This window comes from Geotrypetes seraphini, chromosome 11 (assembly GCF_902459505.1).
Source record: "Geotrypetes seraphini chromosome 11, aGeoSer1.1, whole genome shotgun sequence".
NCBI classification, from domain to species: Eukaryota; Metazoa; Chordata; class Amphibia; order Gymnophiona; family Dermophiidae; genus Geotrypetes; species Geotrypetes seraphini.
The window spans coordinates 34,750,210-34,773,621 of record NC_047094.1 but is presented as its reverse complement, the minus strand read 5'-3'; the positions used below and the strand labels follow the sequence as shown (position 1 = coordinate 34,773,621).

Sequence of the window (23,412 nt, the reverse complement as noted above, 5' to 3'; positions counted from 1 at the left end):
TACGGCAAAACACAAGCACTTCTTCCAAGTTTCCAAGCTTATTAAAAATTTGTTAAAGCGCCTATTCAGACTTCAAGGTGGTGTATATAAAATAATAATAAAAATGGGAAATACATTACAACACATACACATTGCAACTATTAATACAAGACTTATAGGGTCTTTAAACAAGACAAACTAGACATATGGACGAACTGGACAAAAGGGAAGAGGTTAGAAATACATTATTTGTAGAAGAAGATGGCAGGGAAATACATAAAGTAAGGAAGCAAGAGTGGAATCTGAAATCAAAGAGCAGCATCCTTAAAAGGACGGTTATAGATTGAAAGCGTCTTTGAACAGAAAGGTTTTTAATTTGGATTTGAAATAGGTTAGAGAAGTTTCTTCCTGTAAATGATTTGGTGCGGAGTTCCAGAGGGAAGGCGCTGTAACTGGAAAAAATGGTTGTACGCATTGTATTAATGTGTCTTAGTGAAGGGATTGAAAGCAAGTTTTGGGAGGTAGAGCGGAGGGACCTGTGAGAGTTGTATGGTATAAGGAGTTTATTTATGAAATCCGGATAATTGGAGGCACGAGTTTTAAATGTCAGTAATAGGATTTTGTAGGTAATTCTGTGCTCTACCAGAAGCCAGTGAGCTTTGATTAGTAATGGGGTCACGTGATTATATTTCCGTGCATTGACTATAGTTTTAATTAAAGTATTTTGTACGATTTGCAAACGTCTTATTTCCTTTTGGGTTTTGCCTTTATACAGGGCGTTGCAGTAGTCGAGACATGAAATTACGAGGGAGTGAATTAGGATGTTGATTGAGTTGGGTTCTAAAAGTTTAGAAAGGGAACTAATTATGTGGAGTCTTTGGAAACATGTCTTCACTACAGTACTAATATAGTCATGATAAGTTAGTTTTCTGTCGAAGGTGTAGATGAAAATATAATAGGGCTTGTTAAAGAGAGTCTTTCTTTAATTGAGAAGATCATAACTTTTGTTTTATTGATATTCAATGTTAGCATGTTGGAATTTAACCAGTTACTTATTTTTTCTAACTTCTGATTTATGAGAGTTATATCGTCTAGGCTATTGAGGTCTAGAGGATGAATTAGCTGGATGTCATTGGCATAAGCAAATATAGTAAATCCAATAGACTGTCCCAGAGTCAGTAGTGGAGCCAGAAATTTATTAAATAGTAAAGGAGAAAGTATTGAGCCTTGAGGTATACCATATTTATTTGGAATAGAATTGGAAGTATAATCTTTAAACATTACTTTTGATGTTCTTTCAGAAAGATATGAGACATAAATCCTCCAAACAGTCCAAAACTGGTATGCAGGAGTCGGCTCCTGCTGCGGAGGATGGGTTTTCCCTGCATTTTGTTAATATGCTTTATCAGGCATACTTGGTAAAAAAAAGTCTCTGTTTGTTTCCCTTTCACTGGCCTCTGTGCCGGTCACAGGGAACCCTGCTCCAATGGACCAAGGTCTTTCCTCTTGCCTCCTCTTGGGGGTGCCGGCAAGTAAACCACTAGAGCCTGCGGTTGCGTCAGATGTGCTTTCCATACTTTGCTTTCTCACAACAGCCGCAGATGTGGTAGATCTGGTGGATCTATATGATCCTGATCAGTACGGAGCCCCTGATTTGTGGGTGGGATCCCACTGTGTGCAAATTTTTGAAGCACACACATCAAGTTTCAAGTTTATTAAAATTTGATATACCGCTTTCGGAATTCTAAGCGGTCTACATAATGATACTATAAATTTGGATGACGGATACTATAACAGACGTACTATAACGAAAGGGTAAGGGATAAGAAATACATGTCAAAAATAGGAAAGAGAGTCATTTAAGGGTTGTACGAAAGGGAGGGAATCCTGTCTGTAAAGTAAAGTTGATAAAAAGAAAATTTGTTAAAGGTGTCTTTGAATAAAATGTTTTAAATTTGTCTTTGAAACATTCTAATACGGTTTCTTCCTGTAATTCTAGGGCCATTGCGTTCCAAAGTGAAGGGGCTGTGACAGAGAAGATTGTTCATATTGTGCTAAGGAGGTGGATTGATGGTATGGTTAGGAGGTTTTGGGAATGTGATCTTAGTGTTCTAGAAGGAGTATAAGGAATTAAGATGATGTTCAGGAATTCAGGTTGGTTAGTTTTGTGTGTTTTGAGTGTTAAGAGCAGAATTTTGTATGTTATTCTATGCAGTATTGGGAGCCAGTGTGCTTTTATTAGGAGGGGTGTAACATGGTTGAAGATTTTTGCATTTTCAATTAGTTTTATTGCGGTATTTTATATAATTTGCATGCATCTGATCTCTATTTGGGTGATACCTTTATATAATGCGTTACAGTAATCCAGACAGGAGATAACAAGGGAGTGTATCAGAGTAGTCAATGCAGAGGAGTCAAGTACTTTGGAGAGTGAGCGTATCAGTTGTCTGTAGAAGCATTTTTGGACAACGGAACTAATTTGTTGGTGAAATGTTAGCTTGCTAGCCAAGATGACACCAAAGAGCTTCAAAGAAGATTTTATGTGAAACAGTGTAGAATTAAGGCAGATTGGGGACTGTAATAGAATTCCCTCCTTGCATAGGAATAACATTGTTGAGGATTTTGTGATGTTTAGTGCCAACATGTTTTCTTGAAGCTATTGACTTATCTTTTCCATTTTACGATTAATGTTAATGATTTCAGTTGGGTCACTTGTATCTAGGGGGGTGGAGTAGCTGGATGTTGTCAGCATATGCAAAAGGCATGAAGCTTATTAATTGACCTAGTGTGAGTAGTGGGGCCAGGAAAATATTGAATAGGAGAGTGGACAAAATGGAACCTTGGGGAATTCCATAATTAGTGGTGCAGCACTCAGACTTGGTGTTATTGCTATTTACCCTAAAAGATGGTCTTCGAAGTAGGATCTTAATCATTTGAGAACCTGATTGGTGACACCAATTGATTGGAGTCTTTGAGGTAGTAGAGAGTGATCAATTGTATCAAAAGTAGCTGAAAAATCTAGTGAAATTAGTAGTGCAGATTTGTGGTGGTCTATGAGGATTTTGATTGTTCGACCTATTAAAGAGTGTTCAGTGGAAAATAGATGGAACAAATGAGCCCACAGAGAAATTCGTATTTGCACATTCACTGCATCTGTAATGCTGGAGTTCTTGTACCTGAAATAGAATTGATCTGTTTAAATGATGTACCTAACAATATTTGCTATAGAATCTCGTCCTTTTACTAAACTATAATGAAATAATACCAATGTTTTATTTTGAAAGTCAATTTGGTATAAATATTGAGCTTGCAACAGTGGATATTTTTATTTGAGACTAAACTAATGTTGAGAACAGAGGGAATACTACTACTACTACTAACTTTATTTTTCTATTCCGCCACAATCTTACGACTTCTAGGCGGTTTACACTGAAGAGAACTGGAGAATCGGCGAATTACAGAATACAAATAGCAAAAATACAACATATTTCTCAAAAATAATCGGTATAGAATTATTAATTTTAAAATGATTTCTGTGAGGGCATAGGGGCTCCTTTTACTAAGGTGTGCTAGTGTTTTTAGCGCGCACTAGGTGAAAAATTACCGCCTGCTTAAAAGGAGGCGGTAGCAGCTAGCGCGCGCTAAAAATTCCAGGACGCATTTGACCTATAAAACATAGTCTTTTTTAGGTTTCCATACCCTTCTTTTTCATCTTAACCCATCTTTACCCAATGTGCTTTTACCCTTGGATGTTAAACTTTAACAGATAACAAAATTGTAACTTCTTCCCTTGCTTCCCACCCCTTCATGTTTGTCAATCTTTGTCAGTTTCTTAAGTGATTTTTTGTCAACTAAATGTATGTCTGTCTCTTAATTGATTTTTATTAACTAAATGTATTGCCACACTCTGATGGTTTTTAATTGTACATCGCTTAGGTATTGTGATAAGCGATTCATCAAATAAAGGTAAACTTGAAACTTGAAACTTGAAAACCGCTAGCGCACCTTTGTAAAAGGAGCCCTAGATTACAGCAGTTGAAATTCCTGCATCTGATTACATTTTAATACTACCTAAACATCTGGATAGCCAGTGATGACCAGGATTGGTGATTTTAGTGTTTGAAGGAAATTACAGTTGATCTGCGGTTCTTTTTAGATGGAAGGTACCAGCTGACAGCCAATTCATTTTGCTGATTCATCCGTTACATAGGTGGCCAAAGCTGTAAAAAAGCTGATGAGACTTGAAAGAACATTGGTAGATTATAGCTGTGTGAAGGCAGACTAACCATATTGTTATTTGGGGGGTGGGGTGGGGGGTGGCAAATTCTAATTCTTAAGAGAAATTGCTCTATCACCAATTGTGAAAGTAGTATACTATCAAAATGACAAGAGGTGTGAGATGTCAGGAATGATTACATTCTATAAAAGGAAACTCATGATCACTTGAATACTTTTTGATCATTTCTGCCATACAATATACAGACATTTAATCTATGAGATTCTTAGATTTTTACAATAATCTAAACCCCCTGCCCCCCAAGAGGTTTTTAGCACAAGCCATCAAGGTAAGTTCTCTAACACTTATAGGAATTCTTTGAGTGTTGGAACATTTATCACGCTGGCTCGTGCTATAAACCTCTAGTGCAGCATGATAAGTGGCCCTAAATTAGGCATTTGAAAAGTTTTGCTGGTTCTGTTTTCTGGCATGCTTGCAAAATAAAGCTATTCAACTGAGTTTTAAAATTTGGTATACCGCCCATCAGTTGTCTGAGCAGTTTGCAACTTTCTTATATCTCAAAGTTAAAATTAAATGAGTGAGGAAAAAAAAGACAAAATAGGGAATTAAAGGAGGCGGGAAGAAGGGTATTAACTCCAGTTATTGATAAAAAAGAGGAGGGGTAAGGAGGGATTCTTTCATTTGCTGTCAAATCTGAACTCAGTCAGTACTCGGAGAGGTTTCTAAAATGTGGGTATTGAATTTTAAGCATCTAAAAACAAAGCTTTTAGTGAAGGTTTGAATTTATCAATAGATGTGTCAATCCTAAGGTGCCCTGGAAGGACTTTCCAAAGCATTGGGGCAACTAGAGAGAAGATCATTGTTTGAGTAGTATCATAAAAAATTTGACAAGCAGAGGGTGTAATCAAAATATTTTGTTGGGACAAAAGTAGACTTCTTTGAGGTGCATAAGGAATTAGAAGGCGATCCAAAAATAATGGCAAGTGGAATTGACGAATTTTGAATGTAAATAGTATTATTTTATAAGCTATTCTATAATTAACCGGGAGCCAGCTAATTTTTAAAGGGGTATTACATAGATCTAATTCTGATTGCCTGTAACTAGTTTGATAGTAGTATTCTGGATTAATTGTAAACAGTGAATGTAGGCCTGGAAAACATTGGCCTACATTTCCAGCGCCTATTTTTCCCAGAGGCACGATTCTCTGTATGGTGCTGTTGAATGACTGACATGCTATCAGTTGCCGGTTTTTAGGTGGCTGTCAATATCAGCACAATATAGAGCAGGGATGTCAAACTCAGGCCTTTGGTCAAATCTGGCCCGCAGTGTAATTAGATTTGACCCGTAAAAAAATACCCTTTCTGTTCCTTCCCTCCTTCCATCCCATTGTCCACCATCTCTCTCCCAGCTTCCCGGTCTCACCTTCAAAGCTAATTATGGCAGCCTGCAGAGGATCGCCGGTGCTGTAGCAATCCTAGAAGGCTGCCATCGGCCTCCGCAGTGCGTTTGCTCTGCTGCAGTCCCTTACATCAGAGGAGAGGCAGTTACGATGGTAAAGAAAATAATTGGGGCATAATCAAATTTTCCATTTGGTTTACTAGATATTAACATGATTTCTGTTAAAGTTCTGGTTCTTGTATTCTTTAAGCTTGTCTTACAACATTATCCTAAAGCTGTCTTAATGCTTCTTTTTTTTTTTTTTACAGCTGTCAATACCAGCAAGTATGCAGAAAGTTATAGGATTCAAACTTACGCAGAGTACATGGAGAAGAAGCATGAGCTGAAACAGCCAAAGAGAAAATGGTCTGAGAACAGCTGGAAAGAAATAGAGAGGAAGAGGTTAAAAACTAACTATGTACCATTTATGCCACAGAGTCTAGATTACTTTACTAACAGGTGAGTCTTTTTATAACTAGCTGCTTTCACAATTGGAGTTTGTAATGTGATGTTGTCCCTCTTTTCTGGCTACTGCTGTTTTCTATAGCACTATGGAGGAGTGTGTGGCGCAGTGGTTGGAGCTACAGCCTCAGCACCCTGGGGTTGTGGGTTCAAACCCCGCGCTGCTCCTTGTGACCCTGGGCAAGTCACTCAGTCCTCCATAGCCCCAGGTACGTTAGCTAGATTGTGAGCCCACCGGGACAGAGAGGGAAAATGCTTGAGTACCTGATTGTAAAACTGCTTAGATAACCTTGATAGGCGGTATATAAAAAAATCCTAATAATAATAATAACAACACTACTAATTATATATACTAAACTAGCTTTATAGCCCGTTACATTAACGGTGTGTCTTTATTTCTTTGTCTCTCTGTCTCCTTAGCCACTTTCTGTATTTCTGTCTTTCTTTCTTTTGGCTGTCCACCACCACCCCTTCACTGCTCCCCTTATCCAGCAGCAGGCCTTCTCCCTTTGTTTTACCTCCCCCTGTCCATCAGCACCTCTTCCTGCTCCCCCTGTCCAGCAGGCCTCCCTTCCTTTTTTCCCCCTCTCTTCCTGCTCCCCCTGTCCAGCATCACACCCTTTCCCTCTCTCACAATACCTAACGGTTTACAATACTTTTACAATGAAAAAAAAAAAACAATGCTTAAAAGAAACAAAAAAAGTAATATTGAATAAAATAAATTATAATTAAAATGATTGGGGGTTGACAAACTGAAAAGTACTAATTGGAACAGTGGGAGAAGGGGGGACAAGGAAGTGAAAAATACATCGAGATTTAAAATTTAAAACAGTGGGGGCGGGGAAGGAGAATACAGTAGGATGGCTTCTAAGGAAGTGTTTGCCATTCTCTGCTGGTTAGGTCTCATCTCAAGCATTGTAAGCATCCTTAAAGAAGGTGGATTTTACTTTTAAATTGTCTGGTCCCTTGCAGCCGTGCGGCGGCTCCTCCTGCACGGAGAGGGGAGGAGGGCCCTCCCTTCCTCAGCCCTGCGCGCCTTCAGCTGGCCACGGCTTCACACCAGCGAGAGCTCATTCTTCCAGCGCAGGAAAAATAATCTTTTTGGAAGCGGGCTCCGCCGACAGCCCTAGCGGCCTGAAAGTTCTGTGAGAGCGGGTATGTGGTGCAGAAGCGGTATTTCCCTCCCCCTCCACATCGTCCCTTACTGGAATTTTTTTTTGTGTAAAAGTGCCCAGCGGCTTCTCTCAGGATCCCTGCCTGCCTCCCTTAGTCCCTTGCCGCCCCCTTCCTGCGGTCCCAACAAACATCCTTACTCCAGCAGGGGCCGCAGCACTCTAAACACGCTGCTTCGTGGCCTGCTACTTCCCAGATTTGCTCTGCTGTGTCGGGCAGAGCAAATCAGGGCAGTAGCAGGCCGCGAAGCAGCGTGTTTAGAGTGCTGCGGCCCCTGGTGGAGTAAGGACGTTTGTCTGGATCACGGGAAGAGTAGAGGAGCGGCGGCAAGGGACTAAGGGAGCCGAAGGTAGGGTCGGATGGGAGGCTGAACAGGGGTTCGGGTGTGCCGGGGAGAGGAGCGAAGACGCCGACGCCGACCGGCCAGAGAGAGATTCACGCGCATGCACACTCCTACCTCAGGTGCCCTACATCTCACGGAAAACGGATGCACGCAGGTGGGAGTGCGCATGCGCGGCTTAGCGTTTTATTATATTACATTGTTTGTCCTTAGTAGAGGTTACAACTTAAGACAGATGTAAAGGGAAAAAAATATTGGTAATTAAGAAAATGGTTAAAATCTGTGGGGCTATGATCAAAAGAAACCAGGGTTAAGACTTAAAAAGCAACTTCTCAAATGGGATTTTAAACTGGATTTGAATAAGGGTAGAGAGAGCATGACATACTTATATACGAGTACAAGAAGTCTATCTCAAGGGCTGGAGTAAGTCTTAACAGAGATTTCGGCAGTTGGAACCCAAGCACAGTACAGGGTAAAGCTTTGGATTCTTGCCCAGAAATAGCTAAGAAGAAAAAAATTAAAAAATTTAAATTGAATCAGGTTGGGCAGACTGGATGGACCATTCGGGTCTTTATCTGCCGTCATCTACTATGTTACTATGTCAAGTGTACCGCACAGCAAGGTAGAAAACCAGACAATGGAGGAGAGAAGCATAGGGTGATTTGCCCATGAATGAAGTTTGCCAGAAGGGGTTGGAGATAGATAGGTGCAAGCTTAGTGTGCTTGTAAGACGAGCTTGATAGAAATATGCATGTTAGATGCAACCATATTTATTTTTATTTAAACAATTTATATTCCACTCCCTTTACAGTTCTGAGCAGCTCACAATCGAACACACACAGACATAAGTATAATTTATATGGACAAAGAGCATTTAAAAATGAGGTAATTAACATTTAATCATCAGCAATCATGTATTGGTCTTATGCTGGTATGGTAGCACATGTTATACTCGTAGCTTGTGATAAACAAAAAATTAGCAGGGTAAGTATGCAAATATAGCAGAGATAATATAAGGAAATTCAAATGACCCAACGTTGTTGATGTTTTTTTGAAATTCTTAAAACTACTATTTATATTTCTATGGCGCTACCAGATCACGCAGCAGTGTACATTAAACATGCAAGAGACGGTCCCTGTTCGAAAGAGCTTGCAATCTAATTATGCTGCTCATGAAGGGAAATACAAAGGGATGAAGAGGTAGAGAGGGTAGTGTCTTTAGAGGGAATGAGAAACAGATATGCTGTATTACAAATTGGAAGCAGTAGGACCTAAACGCAGCTTTGAAAAAGTGGGCTTTGAACCTGGATTTGAATACCGTCAGAGATGGATCCTGGCATACTGAATCAGGCAGGTTGTTCCAGGCATATAGCACAGCAAGGCAGAAGGGGCAGAGTTGGGAGTTGGCAATAGAGAAGGGTACAGACGAGAGACTTAACTGAAGAATGGAGTTCCCAGAGTGAGGTTTAGGGGGAGATAGGAGAAATATTGAGGAGCTGTTTAGTGAGTATACTTGTAAGTCAGCAAGAGGAGTTTGAACTGTATGAGGAAGCGGACAGGGAGCCAATGAATCAACTTGGAGAGGGGTAACATAAACATAACGACCCTGGCAGAATATGAAGCACGCAGCAGAATTCTGAACAGATTGAAAGGGGGAGAAATGGGTTAGTGGGAGACCCGTGAGAAGCATGTTGCATTAATCCAAGCAAGAGGTGATGAGGGCATGGCAGCATGCTCAGAAAGTAAATTGGAATTTAGCAATGTTGTATAGAAAGAAGCAACAAGTTTTGGATATGCAAAGAGAAGGATAGAGTTGAATCAAAGATGACCCCGAGGTTGGGAGCTTACATGACAAGGAGGATAAGAGTGTTATTCATTGAAATAGAGAACCTAGGGGGAGGAAAGGCGGTTTAAGAGGAAAGATAAGGAGTTCTGTCTTGGCCATGTTTAACTTTAGATGGCGGTGAGACATCCATCTAGCAATGTCAGACAGGCAGGCCAAGACTTGGGCCTGGTTTGGGCATAGAAAAGTTGATTTGCGAGTTGTCAGCATAGAGATGATATTGGGAACTGTGGGAGAAGATTAGAGCTCCAAGAGAAGAAGTGTAAATGGAGAAAAGAAGAGATCCCAGGAAAAAGCCCTGAGATAGGCCGACTTATAGAATAGCAGCGGAGGAGGATCCTCCAGATTACACGCTAAAAGTGTGACAGAAAAAGTAGAAAGAAAACCATGAAACACCATGAAATAACAGAGAGCCCTGAAATCCAAGCGAGGACAACATATCAATGAGTAGGTGGTGATCTACAGTGTCAAACACTGCAGATAGATTAAGGAGGTTGAGGATGGAGTAGTGGCCTTTGGATTTATCCAGGAGCAGGTCATTGGAAACTAGCAAGGACAGTTTCCGTAGAATGGAGAAAGGCGAAAGTCAAGAATAGCTTGAGATGAAAGAAAGTTACAACAACGACGGTGAACAGCAGTTGATGTAGCTTAGATAAGAAGGGGAAGAGGGAGATGGGGCGATAATTGAAGGGGTAGGAGGGCCCAGCAATGTTTTTTTTGATGAGCAGCGTAATAACAGCGTGTTTGAAGGTGTCGGGTACAGTCAAGTAGGAAGGGATAGGTTGACAATATAGCAGATAGTGGGGATAGGGTAGATGGGAGGATCCTGAAAGTTGTAAAGATGAGAACGTGAGACCCCCCCACCCCCACCCCCTTATCTCATAATAAGAAGGTTATATGCATAGAGTCCAAAAGGCTTCAGTATTTGAGAAGCAGTAGCTTCATCACCATACTATGTTGGTTGAACCCATTCTCAAGAGCCATGAGTTCCAAGACTCGTTCTTCAATGCCCACTGGGAGGGAGGCTCAAATATTGGAATCTTTTGAAAAGCAAGAGTTTCAGAATGCTGTTCTATTTTCCCACATAGCATCCTATCTGCTCTTCCTGGGCATGTACTTGAAGAGCATAGTGCTTAGTGTTGTAGAGTTTGCAGATTCTTACAGATAAGACCAAAAAATTCCACTCAATAGTAGGCAAAGGGAAGGAGTGTGGAAAATACATAATTTAGAAACATAGAAAGATGACGGCAGATAAGGGCTATAGCCCATCAAGTCTGCCCACTCTATTGACCCACACCTTTAAGTCTACTGACCCCCTTAATCATATAGCCACTCTACTGACCCGCTCCTTCAAGTCTATACCCTAGCAACCCTATTCCTTGACTTGACCCTTGTAGGGAACCCACATAGGTATCCCATTTATTCTTAAAGTCTGGGATGCTGCTTGCCTCAATCACCTGCACTGGAAGCTTGTTCCAATGCTCAATCACTCCATTCATAACTCTGCCTTCCTCAAACTGCTATAATGTAGTACAGTCAAACCTCGGTTTGCGAGTAACCCAGTTTGCGAGTGTTTTGTAAGACGAGCAAAACATTCTCGCAAAACTTGTCTTGCAAACCAAGTGTTGACTCGATTTGCGAGCACCTCCCCCGAGAACCGGCATCGCTCCCCCTCGCTCGCACTGGCACCCCCCCCGGCCCGCTCGCGAACCGGCACACCCCGCCTGAACAACTTGAAACTTACACCCCGTCTGGCACCGGCACGCAGCCCACAGGATGTGCCGGTGCCACTTGAAGAACTTCCTGCCTCTGCCGGGCCTTGAGCATGCATCTGCGCATACTCAAGGCCTTCTAATTCTCCCTCTCACCGAGATTCTCGGAGATCTCTGAGAATCTCGGCGAGAGGGAGAATTAGAAGGCCTTGAGCATGCGCAGATGCATGCTCAAGGCCCGGCAGAGGCAGGAAGTTCTTCAAGCAGCACCGGCACGTCCTGTGGGCTGTGTGCTGGTGCCAAAAGGGGCATAAGTTTCAAGTTGTTTGGGCAGGGTGTGCCGGTTCATGAACGGGGGGGGGGGGGGGAGTGCGTATCAAGCGAGTTTCCATTATTTCCTATGGAGCAATTTGCTTTGATATACGAGTATTTTGGTTTACGAGCATGCTTCTGGAACAAATTATGCTGGTAAACCAAGGTTCCACTGTATATACATTCTGTCATTCCTTATATTATAAGTCACCATGAACCTGAACTTGAAACTTTAGGCATGGTGTGACTTAGAAATACTAGATTAGATTAGAAGATCTGTTCATTTAAGCATTTGGGTACTGGAGTGAGTTGGTCATAAATTATACCAAGTCAATCTAAAGCCATCACCAAATCTGGAATTCATAGAAGCCTTGCTAATTGCAATTCAAGCAACTGCCTTTCTTCTACAATAAAAGATAACCAACCTGATTTTCTACTGTGGAGGAAATTGAGAAGAGTCAATAAGTGTCAGCAGGTCAAATTTTGAGAATGCCAAGCCATATGACATTATAGTCCCTTCCTGCCATTGATAAGAGTGTTGGTGCACAGAGTTGTGAGAAAACGCTTGAGGCAACCAAGGTTTCAGCGAAACTAGGACACTTGGGTGGAATTTGAGAAGTAGATAACATATTTGAGGAATGGCATCAAGGAAAGGAAGGTAGCCTCTTATGCATCAGATAAGTCCTGGTGTTTTTTTATTTCAGTTTTGTTTTTGTCTTTGATTTTTATGCACATGGATGGCTGTCGTTTATTTTGAGACTTAGTAAAGTCTGCGTATGGAGTTTTTTTTTATAACTATGATATGATTTATGACAGCTTTTTTTCTTATGTAGATATGGTTGCATGTTAGTCTTAGGCTTTTTCTCCACCACATTGTTTTGTAAGATTTAATATCTCTAATGAGGAGCCATCCATCTAACACAGTGTAACAAAAGTTTTGATCTTTGACTGTAATAGTGCACTCCCGTGGAACATCTATATTTTTGGCAAGCTGTTCACACAGTGGATTTGGTCTGTAGTGAACCTCCAGGATGTCATAGATGTCACCTCTACAGAATCCTTTATTTTGGTGGATGAATCAATCCAGTTTGGCAAAGGGAATTTCCTTCCAGATTCCTCTGACTCAAGAAGCTCTAACATATGCATCCAAGTTGGAGGAGGGAGCTCAGAAGAGTTTATCAAATAAACTTCTAGAGCTAAGAGTAATATGGAACACTCTAAAGGTTTTCAGAGATCATTTGTCCAACAGATTAATCCTGTTTCAAGCAGACAACCAGGTGGCCTTATTTCTTAAATAAGTAGGGAGAGATTGGGTCTGAACCTCCTGTGTTTGGGAGATTATCAGAAGTGTGAATAGGCTGTTCCTGATGGGATGTGCCTAAGAGCCATGCATCTGACAGGCAAGAACATTGTCCTGGCAGACAAGTTGAGTTGTCCTGCAGTTCCACGAGTGGTCCCTGGACAATTAAGTTGCCCCAAGATCTTTTGGGAGTGGGGCACCCTCTTTATAGACCTCTCTTACTTCATTCTTAAAACACTGTTCTACTAAGTAGTTTTACATACCCATCAGGCGTTCCTTTCTAAAGTTGTCAGATTTTCACCTTAACCGGTAGAGGCCTTCCAACCTTTCTTCCCAAACTGCTAGCCAATAAATGTGAAAACACACTGCATACTTTGGATTGTAAGAGAGCCTTGGCTTTCTTTCTGGAGCAGACTAAAATCCATAGAGATCCACCAGCTTTTTGTTTCTTTTAACCCAAATAGTATGGGGGGCTGCCATTGGCAAACACACACTTTCCAGTTGGCTGACAAACTGCATTGCATTTGCTTATGCCTAAGCTGGACTGACTCTTGAGGGACATGTCATGGCTCATAGTGTCAAAGCTACTGCTGTGTTGGTAGCCCACTTGTGCTTGGCCTCCAAGAGAGAGCTGCAATATGGACATCTGTCCATACATTCACATTATACTACTGTTTAAAACAGAATTCCCATGCAACAATGGATTTAGCTAGATAGTCCTTCAGAAGTGAACTCCTATCTCCCCCCCCCCCCCAAACCCAGGCCCTTCTTTTTTAGATCTAGGGTGCCTTCCCCCCAAAAAAAAAACCAAACAAAACATTGTCACTAAAAATATTGGTGTGCGCCCATTATGATACCACTTGCTGTATTCTTTTCCTTTTTTCTATTGAAGGCCTTCTGAGGATTCACAGTCCTTCTTGTCCTCAGTCAACAAGAGGTTAACTACCTGTAGCAGATATTCTGATGTTCTTAGGGATAGCAGAGCTTGAACCCTCCCAGCTCCCCAAATATTATTCCATTAGTACTATACTGAAGAGGTCCTGCATAACAACATAAGGCAATGTGCAGAGAGACAGCTCAACTGTTTTTAGAAAAAATTGCTGGAGTATTGTTTCCTGAACCAGGCTGTATTAGTGACGTTGCCCATGAGTGAAGATTCAAGTCCTACTAATCTCAGAGAACACCTGCTACACAGTGCTACAGGTAAGTAAATTCCTATTTTCTACCCATGAGCTATGTTCTGTACTGCTGAAAATCATTTTCTTTTCCTCCCTGGCCTTCAGATTGAACCAGTTTAAACCAAAATTTGCCACTTCCTGAAGGATGGACAGGAAACTATAAAATCTAAACTTGACAAACCATCTAGGCCAGTAGGGATTACTAGTGTAGCATCTTTTCTTTTTTTTCCTCAGTTTGTGAAATTTAGTTTTACATGCATTTATGTAGTACTATATGTGCAACTGGTGTCTGCCACAAAGAGCATATCATTGAAATGGGTACTAGAGGCAGTGAGGGAGTGACTTAATGTGATGAGAAGCAGAATTTGAACCTTGTCTTTCTGGTTCCTAGACCAGTTATCTAGTCAGTGATTCATAGCTTTGTACTGCATTAGAAAATGTTCACTGAGTTTCCAATGTATTCCAGAAAACCAGATCAGTGAGGTTGAGCCTTCAGGACAATAATTACTGGTTTGGATCATTGGCTCTTACCTGGTGATGGGTTAAAGCACATCACCATCCATGTGAATCAACTATAATATATTGGATGATGGCAGATAAACCAAAATGGCTACTCCATTTTACCTAGTAAGATGCTTAAATTGTAACTACTGTATGTGCAATTTACTTGCTCCCTAGTGCTTAATGACAAAACTTTGTCATCTAGGACAGTGGTTCCCAGCCCTATCCTGGAGGACCACCAGGCCAATCGGGTTTTCAGGCTAGCCCTAATGAATATGCATGAGAGAGATTTGCATATAATGGAGGTGACCGGCACGCAAATCTGCTCCATGCATATTCATTAGGGCTAGCCTGAAAACCTGATTGGCCTGGTGGTCCTCCAGGACAGGGTTGGGAACCACTGATCTAGGATATTTATATCAGCCAGTGGCTTCACCAGACTTCACATCTGGGTAGTTCGAAAGCTAATATAGGTGCAAGTAGTTGGTCCCGCTCCTGGTGCTTCAGCTGTGAACACAGAACAGAAATATTTGTTAAGTAATTCAGCCTTTTTTTTCAGCTTCTACATATTTCTCCCCTTCACCTTTGAGTCTCACAATGCCACTTTTGCACTTCTTCCTATCATTGCAAAAAGGTTTCTTGCAGAAGTCTACTGCCATGAATGAGACCCTGATAAATATGCACATGATGCAGAGCTGGAGAGGAGACTCAAGCTGGCTTCTAGCAGTGCATATTAGCCACAGGGGAGTAGGCTTGAATATCAATGCTGCTGATTCCTAAAATCAGTCTGAGGATAAGTGCCTGAATTTCCCCCATCAGCACAGGACAGAAGCAGAACTGCTAATTTAAAGTTAGCACTGGTTCTACCAACTCTGTTGCTCTGGGTTCTGGGGAATCATTGGCACTGGAAACTTGAGCCTTGCCAGACTGGTACATGGGGACAGGCATCAGTAAGAGCAGAGCAACCACAGGGAGCAGAGTGGAGGCCATCCCTGGAAGTGTTCAAATCCAAGCTAAAGGCTCACTTTTTGAAACTGCTTTCAACTCTTAAACCCCACTCACTGCTGTCAGATACCTATACCCACTATAACCTCCCCAACCCTGAAATGTCCTGTCAATTAGATTGTAAGTTCTTCTGTACAGGGACTGTCTATTGTATGTTAAAATGTATAGCGCTGTGTACGCTTTTCAGTGCTATAGAAATAATAAATAGTAGCAGTAGGCTTCCCAATTCCTGAGCAGCAGCTAAGGAGGCAGGTAGGACAGGAGGGTTGCTGATTACTTGCTGGAGTGTTAGGTAGGGAAAACAAAAAACTGGAGCTGTAATGGGCTCCCAAGAAGCATTTCTGTTGCATGTTGCTGAAGCTGTAAGTGATGCCTAAGAACCTGATTGGTGATCAGACTGAGACTGGATGGACCTGAGGTAAGTCCTTCCAGGTCCATCCATAACTATGCCTAAGCATTGCCCCCAAAGGAGGAATATTGAATTAGTGATGAAGAGCATGGGAGAAAGCATGTGGGGGAGGGGTTTTTAGGTATATGGAGGGTGGTTTGCATGGTGCTTGGCATGGATAAATGTCATCTCAATTAGTGATAGAGGATGCTGAAAGACAGTAAGGGAGCCTAGAAGGCTTTGCCGAGTATGTGCCAACTCCTTCTGCTTATGAGTTATTTCCTTTCAACTTGTTCTATCCACCAAAGTTAACAGGACATTTGTCTGTCTTTCAAATATACCTCATGGTTGCTTAGGGGGGAAAAAACCTCCTATAATTGAAACACATTCAACATCAATAGCATTATGGTTGACACTAACTAGTTTTAAAGAAATGCTTGCAATGTGGTAGGAAATGAATGTGTAACATGACACGTGTCATGTGACTGGAGCCTGCTCATGAGGTTGAAGCTTGTACAAAGCATAGAATGGCTCTGCAAGAACACCAAAGAAGAAGCCACATCTTAAAGGAATTCTTAGCTGTTCCCGCCCTCCGACCCACCACCAAAGAAACTAGAAGCAAGTCTGCCCAGTGCAGGAACAAACTTAAATGAATAAGACAGCTATTGGAAAATAGAAATACTGGGCAAGCTTGAGGAATATAGCTACATAGAAACTATCTGTTGAATTCACATGGTAAAGGAAAGATTAAAAGAATGGTAAGGCACCACCATTTTGGGATAAATATGGGTGGGGCATTATCAGGAAGGAGAAGAGACATGAGTGGTGCGGTGAGGATGACATGATAGTAGATTCTACCTTTTGGTATTAGCCTTTTGGATAGAATCGGTGAAACATAGAAGATTAAAATGGATATGTACTGTATGTAAAATGTTTATGGAATATGTGGAAAGATGTCATCATAGAATTAGTAACTGCAAATGAGGGTTTTTTTCTGAAAATGCACTCGGCTTTGTGGTGACACCAAACGCTAGTTAGACGGCAACAGAAGAGCATCTTCAAATACTTTCAGAGGTTTCTCATTCCTAATTCTGCTTTTGGAATCGAGCTGACATATTTTGCCATGGAGAAAAGCGGCTCCTTTTACATAGTCAGCAAATTTCAGGATAACTGTCTTCGTGGGCAGAACTGGGCAGCATTCCAGTTATTTATATCTACAGTACATGGTCAGATTTAAGAAGCATCCACTAGCAACAGTAATTATGACATGCTGCTGTAATTCTTTATATGCAAGATCAATTCAGTATTTGTTTTGTGATCATTTTAGTGTACTTCACTGTTTTCTATTTCCCATTTTTTTAAGGGATAGGGCTACCAAAGTATTCAGGCTACAAGATCAAATTGCTTTATGCACACTGGATTTGATTGGTGTATTTAGAAATGATAACGATTGGTGTCTGGCAAAGTGCATAAAACAAATTCATGTGCATCTATTTAGCCTTTCCTGAAAATACAGCCTTGGTTTTTAAGGGGCTGTCCATTATAACAATCTGTAATCAAAGGGAATTATTGAAGCATGAAATCGCTACGTTTAAATGGGACAAGTAGTGTTGCTAAATCTGTTTTTATATTAACAGTATGTTCTGTATTTCAAATGCTAAAGAACAAGTAGGCAAATGGTACAATCCTCCCAATACAATCTTGCTTTCTCTGCACTCAGTCCACCACAATAAGAACTCCCCCAACTAACCCCTCCCCCAAAGAAAGGGAGGCTTTAATTTAAATCAAGTTAAGGTATGATAGACATAATCAGTAATTGCTGTGAAGATTTTTTTTTAATTTTTTTTAAAACTAACTTTTTTGAATGGATATCAATGAATTTTTCATCAATCTTTATCCTGATACCATGTCACACTAGAGAAAATCAGCATGGTAGATTGTTAGAGATAAGGAAGCAGCTGTGGAAGATGAGTGAATCAAGCAGCACTTATATTCATGACCACTAATAAAGAAGATCTTAGAATCTTAGAAGAACTATAGGTAATAAGAAGGTTATTGATAAATTCTGGTTGACTATTTTGTCTAGTTTTAAAGGTTAGTAAAAGAATTTTGTATGTGATTCTATGTTCTACCGGCAACCAATGAGCTTTATTAAGGAGAGGAGTAACATGGTCTAACTCCTTTGTTAATGCTGAAGCAGTCTGTCATTTTATTATAGCCAGTTTGGGATTGGCTGAGCAGAATGCTGCCATATTGTCACTTTGCCTTACAAAGACTTATATATGAACGATATCTAATTTTCCTGTTTGTTGCTGCCAAGCATCTGTGTTAAAGAATTCATTAATCTTTTCTTATGTATAAAATACCTGGATGTGCTTAAAAGCTATAATGGGGATAATGTTCATATTACTGAAAGGTTTGAGCTTATATTTTTGTAATGTTACACATCTTGCAAATAGATAAATTAATACAACAATCTGTTTTAATCACTGGTTAAGCTGGGGAGATGGTACAAGGAAGATAAAGGAAAGGGGAATTAGGATAGAATTTGATATATCACCTTTCTGTGGTTACAGTCAAAGTTGTGACTTGCCCAGGGTTAGAAGGAGCTGGAATGGGTCTTGAACCCGGTGTCTCTGGTTCTCAGACCACAGCACTAACCGTTAGGCTACTTCTGAAGTAAGCCTGTTGCTATATTGTAAGGTCTGTGGTAATGATTTGTTCATATTAATTGGAAAAATTGCTTAAATATATAAACCTCAGTAAAGCAAAGAAAAGTTAGGGATAAAGGTCAGCAAAAGTAGACCAGAGTAATGATTAAACAGCAAAGTTTAAACCTGGTTTGCTTATGTACTTTACAGCAAAAAAAGCACAAAGGGCTTCGGTGAACAGGGACTTGTCTTTATGGAACCAACACAAGCTGTGTTTTGGCATACAATGCCTGTATCAGGGGTCTGAGAGAGTATTTATATGTGATTTTTGTATAGGTATGTATCTATAAATATACACTCACATAAATCACATATACATAATTTCATAAAAACATAACTACTAATAAAAATATTTAGAACAAATGACTCTTAGAGAAGGTATGAGAAGTAAAAATTGATAAAATCATAATATTAATGAACATTGTTATTAGAGATGAACAGAGTGAAGATTAAATACTGAAGTGGTGAGTTAAAGAGGATTAGAGCTTAATGCATCAAGCGTTGATAAATGATTTGAGAAATAAAAGATATGATGTGGCATCCAAATGTCAGTGAGAAGTAAAGTGAATGTCAGATGATCCAAATCAATTGCCAGAATCTTACTGGCCAAGGAGCAAAATACAATTACCAGACTTCGGGTATCAGAATCAGTCTTAAACCTGTCAAATGAGTTACAGTAATAACCGTAAGCAGCAGTATAAATATTATTCAAACTAAATATTACCAAAAAGGTATATTCCTGCTTTGCCAGAAGTTGTGGTAAGAGCGGATAACGTAGCTGGTTTTAAGAAGGGTTTGGACAATTTCCTGGAGGAAAGTCCATAGTCTGTTATTGAGAAAGACATGGAATGTTGCTACTTTTGGGGTTTTGGCCAGATACTAGTGACCTGGATTGACCACCGTGAGAACGGGCTACTGGACTTGTTGGACCTTATTTAAGCAACGAGCAGTAAAGGAATATTCCACAGAATAGCAATTGGTCGCTCTATAAAGAAAGCTCTTAATAAGGTATTTAAAGGTAAGTAAATAACAGTTAAAACGAAAATCAGACTGGTCCATGCACTCATTTTCTCAGTGGTCAATTGCAGATGTGAAAGCTGGACACTATGGCAACAAGACAGAAAGAGGATTGACTCATTTGAACTTTGCTGCTGGAGAACGTTTCTATGTGTGCTGTGGACCAAGAAAACTAACAAATTTTAGGAAGAGATCAGACTGGATATATCACTCGAAACCCACATGATGAAGTTTAATGACTATCTTATTTTGGTCACACTGTTAGAAGAGAAAGATCACTGGAGAAGGATGACATGTTTGGGAAGATTGAAGGAATTAGGTGAAGAGGATGACTTGCGTCTAGGTGGCTGGATACATTGACAACTACTTTGGGGATGACCCTGGAGGACCTCGTCAGACTAGCACTTGACTGACTTCTTTTTGGATCTTTAACTCATCAAGTTGCTAGGACTTGAACCTGAGTCGATGACACAACACACACACAGTTTGCTTTGTGCGTTACAAATGGTCTCCATTAACTATCCATTTTTAATAAGAAAAGATGAAATGCAAATTTGAGCTTATTTAGTCACCCTACACTAGGATGCCACTTAAAGGCATGCTAAGTTTGGGTAGACTCCTTAAGGGCAGAAGCTGCAGGGTGAAGTGTCATTACCCTGTGAACTTAGAATTCTGATGTCTTTCCTAAATTCTTCTGCTTTTTGCTGTGCAGCAGTATTATTTTTGATGAAGATCATAAATGCAGGGCTGACTGATTCAAGAGATCTGAGCCAAACTTCACATTGCACCCCCCTTCAATCTGGTATCCCTCCTGTGATTAAGTATTATAAGAACATAAGAATCTCCCCCTCTCTTTCAAGTCTCCATTTCCTGCTGAACCAGGTGAGGCACTGATGATAAAGGAGAATTTTGGCATCCTTTATCATTGGCGTCCTGGACCAGGGCCTCATCTGGTCCATAGGTTGAGCAATCCCTGCATAAACTAAGCAGATTCTAGAGCTATATTTACCAGAACAGCCTTGGAGACAATGCCAAGGCTTCATTCTTACATTCGGTTGTTTAGAAGGCAGATGTGAAAGTCTGCATATTTTAAAAGTAGTGGTTTTCAACCCATTCCTTAAGACATACCGAGTCATTGGGGTTTTTAGGATGTCCATAGTTAATTTGAATGAGACACTTGCATGCACTGCCTCCATTGTGTGCAGCTGTTATTCTTTTGTATTATGGCTATCCTGAAAACGTGACCAAGTGTGAGGTTATTTTGATCTGATGGGATAAGTTCTACTTCTTTGTGAATTTGCTTAAAACTACTTTGTATCACCACCTATATCTGCTGGCTATGTTTTTTTCACAGTTCCGATTCGGTTCTAAGGCAGAATTGACTAACTTAGTTTTCTCCATTACAGATTGCCTTAAAATCTTAAGGCAAGTTTCATACTTAAAATCTTACTCAAGTTTCATACTCCTGCTGGCAGGATGTAAATTAACTAGTGGCAGGAGCATGAAACAGCTGTTGTCTTACAGTATTCCCTGTGGCCCCATCCTCTCTAAGAGGGAAAGATTCTATAAAGGCACTACATAGACCAAAAGGCTTTTGACATGTAAGCTTCTGTAACTTGGGATCGTTTTCTTTCTGCTGGTTGACTTTTTGTGATCAGGAATTAATCATATAGTTTGTACAATTTTTATCTGAATTTCTACAAGTGAAGTTTTGTAGCAGTTAATAGAACAGTGGTACAGCCTTCTAGAGCAGCCCAATGAGGAAAAGGAAAAAAATTCACAAGGGTTCCAGGTCAATGACTTGGCTGAAAATCAACACTGGTAGTGTTGTACACATCTTTATTTGCATGAGCTTTAGCAATCAGACCCTTTTGTGCAGTGCAGTGGTTAGCCATTGATTTCAGCAGCCCACAGCATTTGGTTTTCCAAGGTGATCTCCTATCTCAGGTCCACCCCTGGTTATGTTCCAAGATCTACCAGATTTGAGGCATGATATAATAAAACAAAACTCTGCTAGGCAACAACACGAAGAATGAAGGTTCTAGTAGAACCAACTTGGGGACAGTTCTGCATGATTGCAATAATAATCAAGAATATTGTAATAATAATCAGGAATACTGCAATATTTTGTTGCTTGATAAGGCAAGTACCATTATGGATTAGGAATTGGTTATCGGATAGAAAACCGAGGGTAAGGTTGAATTGTCATTTTTCTCAAAGGAGGAGAGTAAACAGTGGAGTGCTGCAGGGATCGGTACTGGGCTGGTTCTATTTAACTTATTTATAAACGATCTGAAAATTGGAATGACAAGTGAGGTGATTAAATTTGCAGATGACACTAAACTATTCAAAGTTGTTAAAATGCATGCAGATTGTGAAAATTTGCAGGCAGATCTTAGGAAATTGGAAGACTGGGCATCCAAGTGGTAGATGAAATTTAATGTGGACAAATGCAAAGCAATGCACATTGAGAAGAATAACCCAAATCACAGTTACTGGATGCTAGGATCCACCTTGGGGGTTAACGCCCCCAAAAAGGATTTAGGTGTCATTGTAGACAATACGAAGAAACTTCCGCCCAATGTGTGGCGGTGGCCAAAAAAAGCAAATGGGGTGCTAGGAATGATTAAAAAAGGGTTGGTTAACAAGACTTAAGAATGTCATAATACCCCTGTATTGCTCCATGGTGTGACCTCACCTTGAGTATTGTGTTCAATTCTGGTCTCCTTATCTCAAGAAAGATATAGAAGGCACTAGAAAAGGTTCAAACAAGAGCAACTGAGATGATAAAGGGGATGGAACTTCCTGCTTGTATGAGGAAAGACTAAAAAGGTTAGGTCTCTTCAGCTTGGAAAAGAGACAACTGAGGAGAGATATGATTGAAGTCTACAAAATCTTGAGTGAAGTAGAATGGGTACAAGTGGATCAATTTTTCACTCTATCAAAAATTACAAAGTCTAGGGGACACTCGATGAAGTTACAGGGAAATACCATATTTTTCACTCCATAAGACGCACCCTAGATTTAGGGGGGAAAACAAGAAAAAAAAAAACATTCTGCCAGGCTCTGCACCCAACCCCACACTCCTTGCCAAGCTCTGCACCCTGTCCCCCCCTTTGGTATTCTAGTGGTAGGCCGGGACAGGGCACAGGGCAGGCAGGCCCAGTGGCTGGCAGGCAGGTAGGGACAGGGCAGGCAGGGCTAGTGGCTGGCAGGCAAGTAGTGACGGGGCACAGGTCAGCCAAGCCTAGTAGCAGGCAGGGACAGGGCAGGCAGGCCTAGTGGCTGGCTGGCAGGTAGGGGCAGGGCACAGGGTAGCCAAGCCTAGTGGCAAGCAGGCAGGGGCAGGGCAATCAGGGCAGCCAAGCCTAGTGGCAATCAGGCAGGGACAGGGCGGGCAGCCAGCCAGCCCCTTCCCCCCCTCTTACCCCGTACCTTTTCAATCAATAGAAGAAAGAGAGTCCTTGCTCAAAAGTATTTGCTCTCTAGTCAAGAGACAAACTAGAGGTGAGGCCCCACCTGGAATACTGTGTGCAATTCTGGAGGCTGCATTACCGTAAGGATGTGCTGAGACTGGAGTCGGTCCAGAGAATGGCCACCCGGATGGTCTCGGGACTCAAGGATCTCCCGTACGAGGAACGGCTGGATAAGTTGCAGCTGTACTCACTCGAGGAACGCAGAGAGAGGGGTGACATGATCGAGACATTCAAGTATCTCACGGGCCGCATCGAGGTGGAAGAAGATATCTTATTTTTCAAGGGTCCTGCGGCAACAAGGGGGCATCCGTGGAAAATCAGGGCCGGGAAACTGCACGGG

At 41.0% G+C, this 23,412-nt stretch overlaps 1 protein-coding gene across 2 annotated transcripts in view; it reads left to right on the top strand.

Annotated features, from left to right (window-relative positions):
• PARN (poly(A)-specific ribonuclease) overlaps nucleotides 1–23,412 on the top strand; it is a 220,466-nt gene that overhangs the window by 164,881 nt on the left and 32,173 nt on the right. For both annotated transcript variants that reach the window (XM_033963574.1, XM_033963575.1), the window contains exon 22: nucleotides 5,924–6,113. In XM_033963574.1, coding sequence (XP_033819465.1) covers nucleotides 5,924–6,113 — 190 coding nt within the window. The remainder of the gene's footprint in view (nucleotides 1–5,923; nucleotides 6,114–23,412) is intronic.